The sequence below is a fragment of the Puma concolor genome, chromosome C1, assembly GCF_028749965.1.
Source record: "Puma concolor isolate L17-30 chromosome C1, mPumCon1.1.hap2, whole genome shotgun sequence".
NCBI classification, from domain to species: domain Eukaryota; kingdom Metazoa; phylum Chordata; class Mammalia; order Carnivora; family Felidae; genus Puma; species Puma concolor.
The window spans coordinates 78,642,791-78,655,082 of record NC_141674.1 but is presented as its reverse complement, the minus strand read 5'-3'; the positions used below and the strand labels follow the sequence as shown (position 1 = coordinate 78,655,082).

The window sequence follows — 12,292 nt, the reverse complement described above, 5'->3', positions numbered from 1 at the left end:
TATTTAACCAGCAGTTAAAGAGTTTCTAATATTGTCAAATTTTTATAATTTTGCTAATTTGGAGACTGTAAATCAATGTTTTTATTTGCTTTTCCCCTGAAGGCTGAGCATCTTCTCATATTTCATTATCAAGTTCCTTCTATAAAATTTCTACAAGGTTTTCTGTCTTTTCCTGGTTATGAATCTTTAGTCAGTTATATGTGAGAAATACATTTCCTTCTAATTTATCTCATCTTTTCACTCTTTTGTGGAAACTTCCAATAAGCAAATGTTTTTAATTTTAATGTAGAAAACATCAATTTTTCCTCTATGGTCTGTAATATTTCTATCTTATTTAAGAAATTCTCTGAGTTTATAAAGATACTTTCCCATATTCTCTTCAAAAAGATGTTTATCTTTTAAATTTAAGTCTGTAGCCTACCTAAAATTGATTTTTTTTATGTACACTGAAATAAGGATCAATTTCCATTTTTTTCCATATGGATAACTACTTCTGTCAGTACTATTTTTTAAAAAAAATCATCCTTTCTCTACTGATCTACAATACTCCTGTTGTCACATATAGTGTCCTCATATGTGGTTAATCTGTTTCTGGCTCTCTATTCTATTCCATGACTTACTTGCCTGAATTTGTGCCGGTATACACTTTTAATTTTTAAACGTCCAAATATTAATTAAAGCATAAGCAGTTTTTTCTAACACCTTGAAGGCAATATTCACAAATAAACTTTTAACATGACAACCATCTAAAAGGCAAACTTCTTTTTTATTTATTTATTTATTTATTTATTTATTTTTTATGTATGAGTATTTTTATTGAAGTATATTTTTTTTATTTATTTATATATGAAATTTATTGTCAAATTGGTTTCCATACAACACCCAGTGCTCATCCCAAAAGGTGCCCTCCTCAATACCCATCACCCACCCTCTCCTCCCTCCCACCCCCCATCAACCCTTAGTTTGTTCTCAGTTCTCAACAGTCTCTTATGCTTTGGCTCTCTCCCACTCTAACCTCTTTTTTTTTTTTTTCCTTCCCCTCCCCCATGGGTTTCTGTTAAGTTTCTCAGGATCCACATAAGAGTGAAACCATATGGTATCTGTCTTTCTCTGTATGGCTTATTTCACTTAGCATCACACTCTCCAGTTCCATCCACGTTGCTACAAAAGGCCATATTTCATTTTTTCTCATTGCCACGTAGTATTCCATTGTGTATATAAACCACAATTTCTTTATCCATTCATCGGTTGATGGACATTTAGGCTCTTTCCATAATTTGGCTATTGTTGAGAGTGCTGCTATGAACATTGGGGTACAAGTGCCCCTATGCATCAGTACTCCTGTGTCCTAAAAGGCAAACTTCTAAACAATTATTTTTAGAATTCCATTTAGTGTATTAAAAATTAACTGCCACATTGAAAAAAGCCTTTAAGCTTACCTTTCTTTCAGTAATATCATAGACTTTATTGGTTTTGGTAGAAATCTTATACTTCTGTTTTGGTACCTAAAGAAAAGAAAGTACAGCTTAAGAATTCAAGTAATAAACATAAACTTTGTTGTAAGATTAAATCATCTACAAATCTTTGGTTAATTCAGGTAATTAGTTCATGACCTCAGTTCCATTTCTTGTACTATCTACAAAGTACTTTGTTAAATATAAAAAATTAAAGCTTCTATTTTACTTTATTATACTTTATTTTTTTTATTTCAGAGAGAGAGAGCATGTGAGCAGGGGAGCCTGATGAGGGGCTTAATCCCACAACCCACCCAACCAATTGAGCCACCCAAGTGCCCCTAAAGCTTCTATTTAAAAAAATTACTTACAATTCCTAGTTTTTTCTGACATAAAGGATAACCGCAGAGCTTGATAATAGAACGCTCATCCACGACATCGCTGTAGTGAGCAGGTGTGATGAACTTCCCCTATAATGAAATGAGAGGGGCATTCCCCCACTAGATTATTAGAAAAGTTCATTTATCAGCTCTCTAAGCCTCACAGAGCTCATCTGAAAATTCCGGGATAATAACAGTCTATCTTATAAATATGATGTTAGAATAAGAGGAGAAAATAAAGGTAATAAACATAGAAAAACATTTGACAAACAGTAAGCACTCAAAAATGTTAGCTATTAAAAAAACAAACAAAAATAGCCCCAAAAAACTTCTGTCTCAAGAGACTGAATCGTTGTAGGTAAGTACTTCATGAAATAATTCTGAGGCAGGAAAAAGAATTGGTGCTATAGTCATTGCTATACCAAAGCAAAATACTGAAAAGTTTATTTTATTTAAAAAAATATTAAAAAATAAACCATGGAAAATAAAATATAATTTACCTATTTTTGAAGCACAGTCTTAAAAAACAAAGTGTATCAAACGTGTCACTGTGATTCCTGACAAATTTTTGTGCAAAATTTTCCAGTTTCTGAAAAATGTGTATAGGAGACTGGTGAGATGGTACTTACAAGCTAACACCACATACTTTCTTTGATATCTTCACGTTCAAATCTCAACTCCTGTTTCATAACTTTGAGATCACTTTTGAACAAGTTTTTCTGTTTTCCCAGGGACTGAACAACTTTTTATTGAGAGTGATATAAGGTATTTGTTTCAAATGAAGCATTTCTGGTTTGTCTTTGTTTTTAGTGGCATCATGCATGCAGATTCTGATGTAGTTACATGTATCAATTTAAATACTGTCACATTAGAGGGAAGGAGTCAAGATGGCTGAGCAGGAGGGGGATCCTATGCTTACCACATCCCTGGAACACAGCTAGATAAATATCAAATCATTCTTAACACCCAGGAAGTCGATCTTAGGACTGAGAGAATAAGATGCACAGCTAGGGGGAGAAAAGAGGACATATTGTGGAAGGCAGGAAGGGCGAAGATGTGATTTGGGAGAGAAAATAATCAGTGGTGCTGTAGAAAGGAGAGAGCCCTAATTAGGAGAAAGGAGAGAAAGAGAGGGAATGAGCAGGATGCAGGGCATTGCACAAGGAAAACATTTTGCCAAAACCCCTGATGGGGAAAAAGAGAGGGGCTGATTATCCCAAGTTTTTACAAGCAGTGGAGCTCAAAGTCTGGTTTTAGAAGTCTGACCCATCACTGGGGTGGAGGCTGTAGGGCACAACGGTGCTCCTGTGGAGAAGGAGGGCAGAGGCCAGGGAGCAGAGAGCATGGTCTGAGGATGCTCTGGGTTGTACTGGCAGAGACAGTTTCCCCTCTTGGAGTGCATTTGGGAGAGGTAGCACTGCCTCTCCAGGGACAAGAGGGCCGGCAGGTACCACTGAGCTGCCCCATTCATTAGGATAGGAACAGAGACAGCTGTGGAGGGCAGCTAACCTGGACAGTGGCTTTTTGCTGTGTTTTACCATAAACTTCAAGCCCAGTGAATTTGTGACACTGCCCTTCTGGGACAAACTGGCACCAGCCCTAGTGTTGTGAGACCCTTCCCCAGAGGATCAGAGTAGGTCCATGCCACACTGGGTGCATAAAATATGGAATTTTGAAACCTAGCCATCGCACCTGAGATAAACCATAGTAGCACTGCACCACCAGATGGGTAGATGAGTCGGACACAGACAGGGTGAAGGAAGAGATCTGAGGAATGCTTGGGACAAATGACGGGAGATTGTTTGCTCTTCTGTGAGCACTTCCTGAACAGTGGTGGGTACAAACTCCCCTCTCTGGGGACTAGAGAGCCAGCTGATGCCATTTAGCATGGATGGACTTCAGTGAGCAGTAAAGAGCCCACAGTAGAGGCTTGAGCTGCTTACACCAAGTCCTGTCCTCCCTGAGCTCTTCAGGTGCTTCTGAACTAGGGTCATTATGTCTGAGAGTCAGAGCAGCAGCAGGCCACCCTCCCAGAAGACCAGCACAACGGTCCTCCACACCCACCAAGTCTACTAACCACAGAATGCTGCAAAGTGTCAGCTCTAGGGGAAACAGGATCTATACTCTTAATAAGCTGACCAAAACACAAATACTTAAAACTAATCACACAGTGGACAAGGTACAAACACTCCCCATTACAGACAAGGAGAAATTCTGCAGAGGACAGAAAGAGCACCCAAAACACAATGGCAGAGTACACACAGCATACACCAGAAACACTTCCTGAAGTGCTAGGCCCTGGACAGTATATGACCTCTTCTTAATACACACACCTATTACTGTTAGAAGCAGGACATATAACAGGCTTTCCTAACACAGAGAAGACAGAGACCTAGACAAAATGCCAAGATGGAAAAATTCATCCCAGAAGAAAGAACAAGAAGAGGTCATGGCCAGGGATCTAATCAAAACAGATATAAGTAATATACCTGAACCAGAATTTATTTTTTTTTATTTTTATTTTTTTATTTTTTTTTTCAACGTTTATTTTTTTGGGACAGAGAGAGACAGAGCATGAACGGGGGAGGGGCAGAGAGAGGGAGACACAGAATCGGAAACAGGCTCCAGGCTCTGAGCCATCAGCCCAGAGCCTGACGCGGGGCTCGAACTCACGGACCGCAAGATCGTGACCTGGCTGAAGTCGGACGCTTAACCGACTGCGCCACCCAGGCGCCCCATAGAATTTAAAACAATAATCATAAGAATACTAGCTGGGCTTGAGACAGCATAGAAGACACCAGGGAGTCCCTTACCGCAGAGATAAAAGAGCTAAAAATTAGGCCGAAATAAGAAATGCTATAACTGAGATACAAAACTGACTGGTATAATGAACACAAGGATGGAAGAATCAGAGGAACAAATAAGTGATATAGAAGATAAAATTATGGAAAATAATGAGGCTGAAAGGAAGAGGGAAAGGAAAATACTGGATCAGGAATGTAGACTTAGTGAATTCAGTGACCCCATAAAGCATAGTAACATTAGTATCACAGGAGTCCCAAAAGAAGAGAGGAGAAAAAGGAAAAGAAAGTTTATTTGACCAAATTACAGCTGAAAACTTCACTAATCTGGGGAAAGAAACAGACATCCAAGACCAGGAGCTATAGAGAACCCCCATCGAAATCAACAAAAGCAGGCCAACACTAAGACTACTGTAGTAAAATTGGCAAAGTACAGACATAAGCAAAGAACCCTGAAAGCAAGGAAAAGAAATTCCTAACCTAAGAGGGAAGACAAATAAGGTTAGCAGCAGATCTCTCCACAGAACCTTGGCAGGCCAGAAGGGAGTGACATGATATATTCAACATGCTGAATGGGAAAAGAGCAGCCAAGAATACTTTATCCAGCAAGGCTGTCAACCAGAAAAGGAGAGATAAAGAGTTTCCTAGACACACAAAAACTAAAGGAGTTCATGACCACTAAACCAGCCCTGCAAGATATATTAAATGGGACTTTTTTGAGTGGGAAAGAAATACGAAAAGCAACAAAGACTAGAAAGGAACAGAGAACACCACCAGAAATATAACTTTACAAATAATACAATGGCACTAAATCAAATCTATCAATAATCTCTCTGAATATAAATGGACTAAATGCTCCAATCAAAAGACAGTATTAGAATGGATAAAAAACAAAACCTATCTATATGCTAGCTACAAGATACCCATTTTAGACTCTTTAAAGACACTTGCAGATTGAAAGTAAGGGGATGAAGAACCATTTATCATGACATGCTAATGGATGTCAAAAGAAAGCTGGAATAGCCATACTAGATAAACTAGATTTTAAACCAAAGACAGTAACAAGAGATGACGAAGGGCACTGTATCATAATAAAAGGGTCTACCCAACAAGATCTAATAATTGTAAATAATTATGTCCCCAACTTAAAGCACCCAAATATATTAGCCAAATAATAACAAACATAAAGAAACTCATTGGTAACAATACAATAAGAGTAGGGAACTTTAACCCCCCACTTACATCAATGGACAGATCATCTAAGTAGAAAATCAACAAGGAAACAATGGCTTTGAATGACACATTGGACCAGGTGGACTTAACAGATACATTCACAACATTTCATCCTAAAGCAGCAGAATACACTTTCATTTGGGTGCACATAAAAGATCTTCAGAATATATCACATACTGGGTCACAAATCAGCTCTCAACAAGTAAAAAGAGATCGAGATCACTCCATGCGTATTTGCAAACCACAATGCTAGGAAACTTGAAAGCAACCAAAAGAAAAAAATTTGGAAGGACCACAAATACACAGAGGTTAAAGCACATCCTACTAAACAATAAATTGAATAACCAGGAATGAAAGAAAGAATAAAAAAAATACATGGAAGCTCAGGGCGCCTGGGTGGCTCAGTCAGTTGAGCGTTCAATTCTTGACTTCAGCACAGGTCATGATCTCAGGGTTAGTGAGTCTGAGCCCCACATCAGGCTCTGCGATGACAGCATGGACCCTGCTGTCTCCCTCTTTCTCTAACCCTCCCACATTTGCTATCTCTCTCTCAAAATAAATAAAAATAAACCTTAAAAAAACATGGAAGCAAATGAAAATGAAAACATAACAGTCTAATACCTTTGGGATGCAGCAAAAGCGGCCATAAGAGGAGTATATCGCCATGTAGGCCTACCTCAAGAAACAAGAAAAATCTCAAATACACAATCTAACCTTACACCTAAAGGAGCTAGAAGAGCAACAGCAAATAAAGCCAAAAGCCAGCAGAAGCGAAATAATAAAGATTGGGGCAGAAATAAATGATACAGAAACAAAACAAAACAAAAAAACCCAGTAGAGCAGATAAATGAAAGTAGGAAGATGGTTCTTTGAATGAACTAATAAAACTGATACACCCCTAGCCAGACTTATCAAAAAAAGAAAGGACCCAAATAAATCACAAATGAAAGAGAAGAGATCACAACCAACATCACAGAAACACAAATAATCATAAGAGATTATGAAAAATTATTTGCCAACAAATTGGGCAGCCTGGAAGAAATGGACAAATTCCTAAAACACAAAAACTACCAAAACTGAAATAAGAAGAAACAAAATTGAACAAGCTCACAGCCAGCAAAAAAAAAAAAAAAAGCAATCAATAATGAAAAATCTCCCACACACAGAAGTCCAGGGCCAGATGGCTTCCTAGGGGAATTCTACCAGACATTTAAAGACGAGTTAATGCCTATTCTTCTCAAATTGTTCCAAAACAACTTGGAACAGAAATGGAAGGAAATGGAAGGAAAACTTCCAAAATCATTCTACAAGGCCAGCAATACCTTGATTCCAAAACCAGACAAAGACCCCACTAAAAAGGAGAATTACAGGCCAACAGCCCTGATGAACATGGATGCAAAAATTCTCAACAAGACACTATGAAATCGAATTCAACATAACGTTAAAAGAATTATTTACCACGATTAAGTGCGATTTATTCCTGTGCTGCAGGGTCGTTCAAAAGGCACACAGCTAATATTCCTCAATGGGTAAAAACAGAGCTTTTCCTCTATGGTCAGGAAAAAGGATGTCCACTCTCAATGCTATTATTTAATATAATACTAGAAGTCCTAGCCTCAGCAATCAGACAACAAAAAGAAATAAAAGGCATCACAAGCAGTAAAGAAGTCAAAATTTCATTATTTGCAGATGACCTGATACTCTATGTAGAAAACCTAAGACTCCACCAAAAAAAAGCAAGAACTGATACATGAATTCAGGAAACTCACGGGATATAAAATCAATGTACAGAAATGTTGCACTTTTTATTTTTTTTAATGTTTGTTTATTTTTGAGAGAGTATGAGTGGGGGAGGGCCAGAGAGAGAGGGGTTCAGAGAATCTGAAGCCAGTTCTACACTGACAGTAGTGAGCCCGATGCAGAGCTCAAACTCACAAACTGTGAGATCAGGACCTGAGCCAAGGTCAGAGGCTCAACTGACTGAGCAACCCAGGTGTCCCCCCAAATTGACTGCATTTCTATACACCAAAAATGAAGGAATAGAAAGAGGAATTAAGGAATCAACCCCACTTACAAATGCACAAAATATCATAAGATACCTAGAAATAAGCCTAACCAAAGAGGTAAAAGATTTATACTCTAAAAACTATAGAAAACTTATGAACGAAATTGAAGAGGACACAAAGAAATGGAAAAAGATTCCATGCTCATGGATTGGAAGCACAAATATTGTTAAAATGTTTATACTACTCAAAGCAATCTACACATTTAATGCAATCCCTATCAAAATACCACCAAGATTTTTTAGAGTTCGAACAATCCTAAAATTTGCATGGAACCACAAAAAACCCCAAACAGCCAAAGCAATCTTGAAAACAAAAAGCAAAGCTGGAGGCATCACAATTCCAGACTTTAAGCCACATTACAAAGCTATAGTCATCGAGACAGTATGGTACTGGCACAAAAACAGACATATAGATCAAAGGAACAGAACAGAAAACCAGAAATGGACCCATAACTATATGGTCAACTAATCTTTGCAACTAATCCAATGGAAAAAGGACAGTCTCTTTGACAAATGGTGTTGGGAAAATTGGACAGCAACATTCAGAAGAATGAAACTCAACCACTTCCTTATACCACACACACAAATAAACTCAAAATGGATGAAACACCTAAAATGTGAGATAGGAAACCATCAAAATCCTAGAAGAGAACACAGACAGCAACCTTTTTGACCTCGGCTGGAGCCACTTCTTACTAGACACATCTCCAGAGGCAAGAGAAACAAAAGTAAACATGAACTAGTGGGACTTCATCCAGATAAAAAAGCTTCTGTAAAGCGAAGGAAACAAGACTAAAAGGCAGCCTACAGAATGGGAGAAGATATCTGCAAATGACCTATTTGATAAATAGTAATCAAAATCTATAAAGAGCTTCTCAAACTCAACACCCAAAAAACAAATCATCTAGCGAAGAAATGGGTAGAAGACATGAACTGACATTTTTCCAAAGAAGACATCCAAATGGCTAACAGACACATGCAAAGATGCACAACATCACTCATCATTAGCGAAATACAAATCAAAACTACGATGAGATACCACCTCATACCTGTCAGAATGGTTAAAATTAATAAGCCAAGAATCAACAGATGTTGGTGAGGATGAAGAGAAAGGGAAACCCTCTTGTATGGTTGGTGGGAACACAAACTGGTACAGCCACCCTGGAAAACAGTATGGAGGTTCCTCGAAAAAGGTAAAAACAGAAGTACTATGATCCAGCAATTGCACTGCTAGGTATTTACCCAAAGGAAACAAAAATACTGCACAAAAAAACAAAATACCTGCATCGTGCACGCCAAGGAATGCAGCTATGAGACGATGCTCAGCTTTGGGAAACGGGGGTCTCAACATTGCTGCTTCGACTGCTGTACAGCCTACCACCAAGAGTCAGGGTGCACTGGCTGGAAGGCTGCAGAGCTTCTCCATGCAGGACCTGTACTCCATCCCTGATGCCCCTGCCCCCTGCCTACCAGCATCCCCTCTACCTGGAGGACCAGGTACCTCACCTCAGGCCGCCCATCAGTTATAGAGCAGGGGGCCTGCAGGACAGCGACACTGAGTATGAGTGTTGGTCAGGTACAGAGGCAGTCTCTCAGCCACCTGCCTGACCCCGAGAGAAGCCTCTGAGCTGCAGCCAGAACCTGCGTGTGGTCAAGAGGAAGCCACCCGTGTGGGAGGGCACTTCGCACTCACTGAGGGTTCAGAAAAGGAAAAAGACCATTTCCTCAGACATGAACAGCGAGGGTCTTCAGAGCCTGGCTCAGTCTTACCTCTTGCCTTGTGGAGCACCGGGGGCTGTTTGGAGGGGACCTCTGGCTGCATGTCTGACCTGCCTGCACCAGCTGCTCAGGCTCTGCCTCCTTGGCTCCTGCTGCTGGCTAAGGGCTGGGTGCTGCCCGGGCCATGCACAGGACTATACCTGTAATGTACCAAAGCAAGCTGGGCCCAGGATTCTATTTATTATCTTTCTCATCCTTCTACCTTCCCAGTGTGTGGGACCAGAGCCCTTCCCAACTGCAACTGAAATCAAAAGTCCCCCCAGCTGTGTTCATTCCTTCCTGTCCTTCAAAGTACTTGACAGCCTCTTCCACGGCCTTTGAGTGTGTGTGTGTGTGTGTGTCCTGGTTGTATGTTTTGTGTTGGTGAATGAGGTCAGGTTTATGCAAGTTTTGGTAAATAAATACATAAAAGTGAAAAAAAAAAAAAAGCACAAGTACCCCAATGTTTATAGCAGCATTACTAACAATAGCCAAATTATGGAAAAAGTCCAAATGACCACCAACTGATAAAGGGGTAAAGAAGATGTGGTGTGTGTGTGTGTGTGTGTGTGTGTGTGTGTGTGTGTGTATGTATATATATATACATACATATATACATAAGTATATATACGCATATATGTGTATACATGTACAAAAGAATATTACTCAGCCATCAAAGAGAATTGTATCTTGACATTTGCAACGAAGCAGACAGAGCTAGAGTGTGTTAAGTGAAATGTCAGAAGAGAAAGACAAATACCATGATTTAACTCACATGTAAAATTTAAGAAACAAAACAAATGAACATAGGGGAAAGGAATAAAAAAAGAGAAGGAGGCAAACCATAGGAGACTCTTAACTACAGAGAACAAACTGAGTGTCAATGGAGGGAAGGTGGGAAGGGGATGGGCTAAATGGGTAATGGATATTAAGGAGGGCACTTGTTATTATCAACACTGGGTTTATATATAAGTGATGAATCACTAAATTCTACTCCTGAAATCAATATTACATATTAACTAAATAGAATTTAAATAACAACTTGAAACAAACCAAAAGCAACAACAAAAAACAAAGACTATAGTAAAGCACCAGAATTTAAAAAGTATATATATCTTCATATTTATATTCCTCTTATTTAGAAAAATCTCTGAGCCACATTAATAATTATTTTTGCAATGGGAGTTCAGAGTTTTAATTTTCTTTTTAATTTTGTTAAGGATTATGAGGATATAAGAGAAATTTCCATTCAAAATTTTAGTGCAATAAAGTTGTTAAAGAAAAAACTTTTAATGCAGACTGCAATCCTGTTATACGTTAAATCATAAATGATCTATATTCCAAGTTTTTAAAATATCAAAACTAATAGAATTATATTAACAAAAATAACAACCTTCTGTTACTAACATAGGAAACACACAGAATATGGAAAATAACGTTGGGATGATTAGTGCAAAGTGATAAAAATCAAGTGAGATTAGCAGACTTGTTTAAAGAACTACTATTAAGGGGTAAAATATGCATGTTGTTTTTCATTAGTGCATTTTAAATTCATTATACAACAAGGAATGCATAATAGTTGATTATTTTAAAATGTATGAGTTATATAGCACACTACCTGCATCTAGTGACTGAGAGTCAAAGATTTTGACAATACAAGGAAGTTTCATATTGCACAGATTTAAAGATCTAAAACTACAAAAGTAATAATTTCCCAATTTAACACATACACACTCCCTTAGGAATTCTTCTGTAATATCCTCTTCTAAAAGCTGTTCAACAATATGTAGAGCTTTTCTCTCAAATTCAATCTTCTTTCTCACAGCTGCTTCTAGTTCTGCTTTCCTAAAATTAAATAAAATTAAAACTTAAGTTATTCTACTTACAAGTTTTATCACAGCCAATTTTGTTTTATAATACAGCACAAACATAATGTGCTATTTTGCTACTTAAATTTATATTTTTTAACACTGCTACCTGTGATGAATATGTCTCAAAAGATTAACACACAGAAGTCTGCCACAGTAACAGGACTATTTGATTTCCAAGCATCAAAGCACAAGGAAGAAAATAGGTGATATCTTTTTGCCAGTTAGCGTTTATATTGTCTCAATCATTCCTGTGGGTATCTAAGAAGACAGGCTTTTCCTCTGAAATCCTTAGAAATCAGGAGAGATATGAGAGGAAACCGACAACTTCAGCTGTTCTTACAAGTAAAAACGTGTGTCAAGTCTCAAAAGTTAACTGATAGCTCAGTTTGACAAGATAGAGTCCTATCTGCAAAGAAGTGTTTTCTTATTTTGCTGTAAAATCTTATTAAATAACTATATTGACGTGACTGTTTGGTTTGTTTCAACTAACTGTGTAGTTGAGGAACACAATCTTCCCAAGAGAGCTGCTCCTTGTCTTGGCACCAGTGGAACTGTCAGCCTTTGCTGGCCCCTACACATCATGGAACATAAAAGCAGAGGCCATTTGATCAAACAACGGCTCTAGGACAGTGGTTCTCAACTCTACTTGCACATGAGGATCATCTGAGAAGATTTCTTTAAAAGATGCCTATGCCTGCGTTCCACTGCAGGTTAATTCAATCAGAATCTC

At 38.3% G+C, this 12,292-nt stretch overlaps 1 protein-coding gene and 1 pseudogene across 11 annotated transcripts in view; one reads left to right on the top strand and one right to left on the bottom strand.

Moving 5' to 3' along the window:
* The window catches only part of RPAP2 (RNA polymerase II associated protein 2), a 98,747-nt gene that overhangs the window by 83,892 nt on the left and 2,563 nt on the right, over positions 1–12,292 (bottom strand). For all 11 annotated transcript variants that reach the window (XR_015254878.1, XR_015254875.1, XR_015254876.1 and 8 more), the window contains exons 3-5: positions 11,422–11,536; positions 1,826–1,924; positions 1,440–1,505 (exon numbers count right to left, since the gene is read on the bottom strand). Coding sequence is in view for 7 of the 11 variants with exons in the window: in XM_086717539.1 (XP_086573665.1) it covers positions 1,440–1,505; positions 1,826–1,924; positions 11,422–11,536 (280 nt within the window). In the remaining 4 variants the exon portion in view is untranslated. The remainder of the gene's footprint in view (positions 1–1,439; positions 1,506–1,825; positions 1,925–11,421; positions 11,537–12,292) is intronic.
* Positions 3,189–10,033, top strand: LOC112872203 (uncharacterized; annotated as a pseudogene).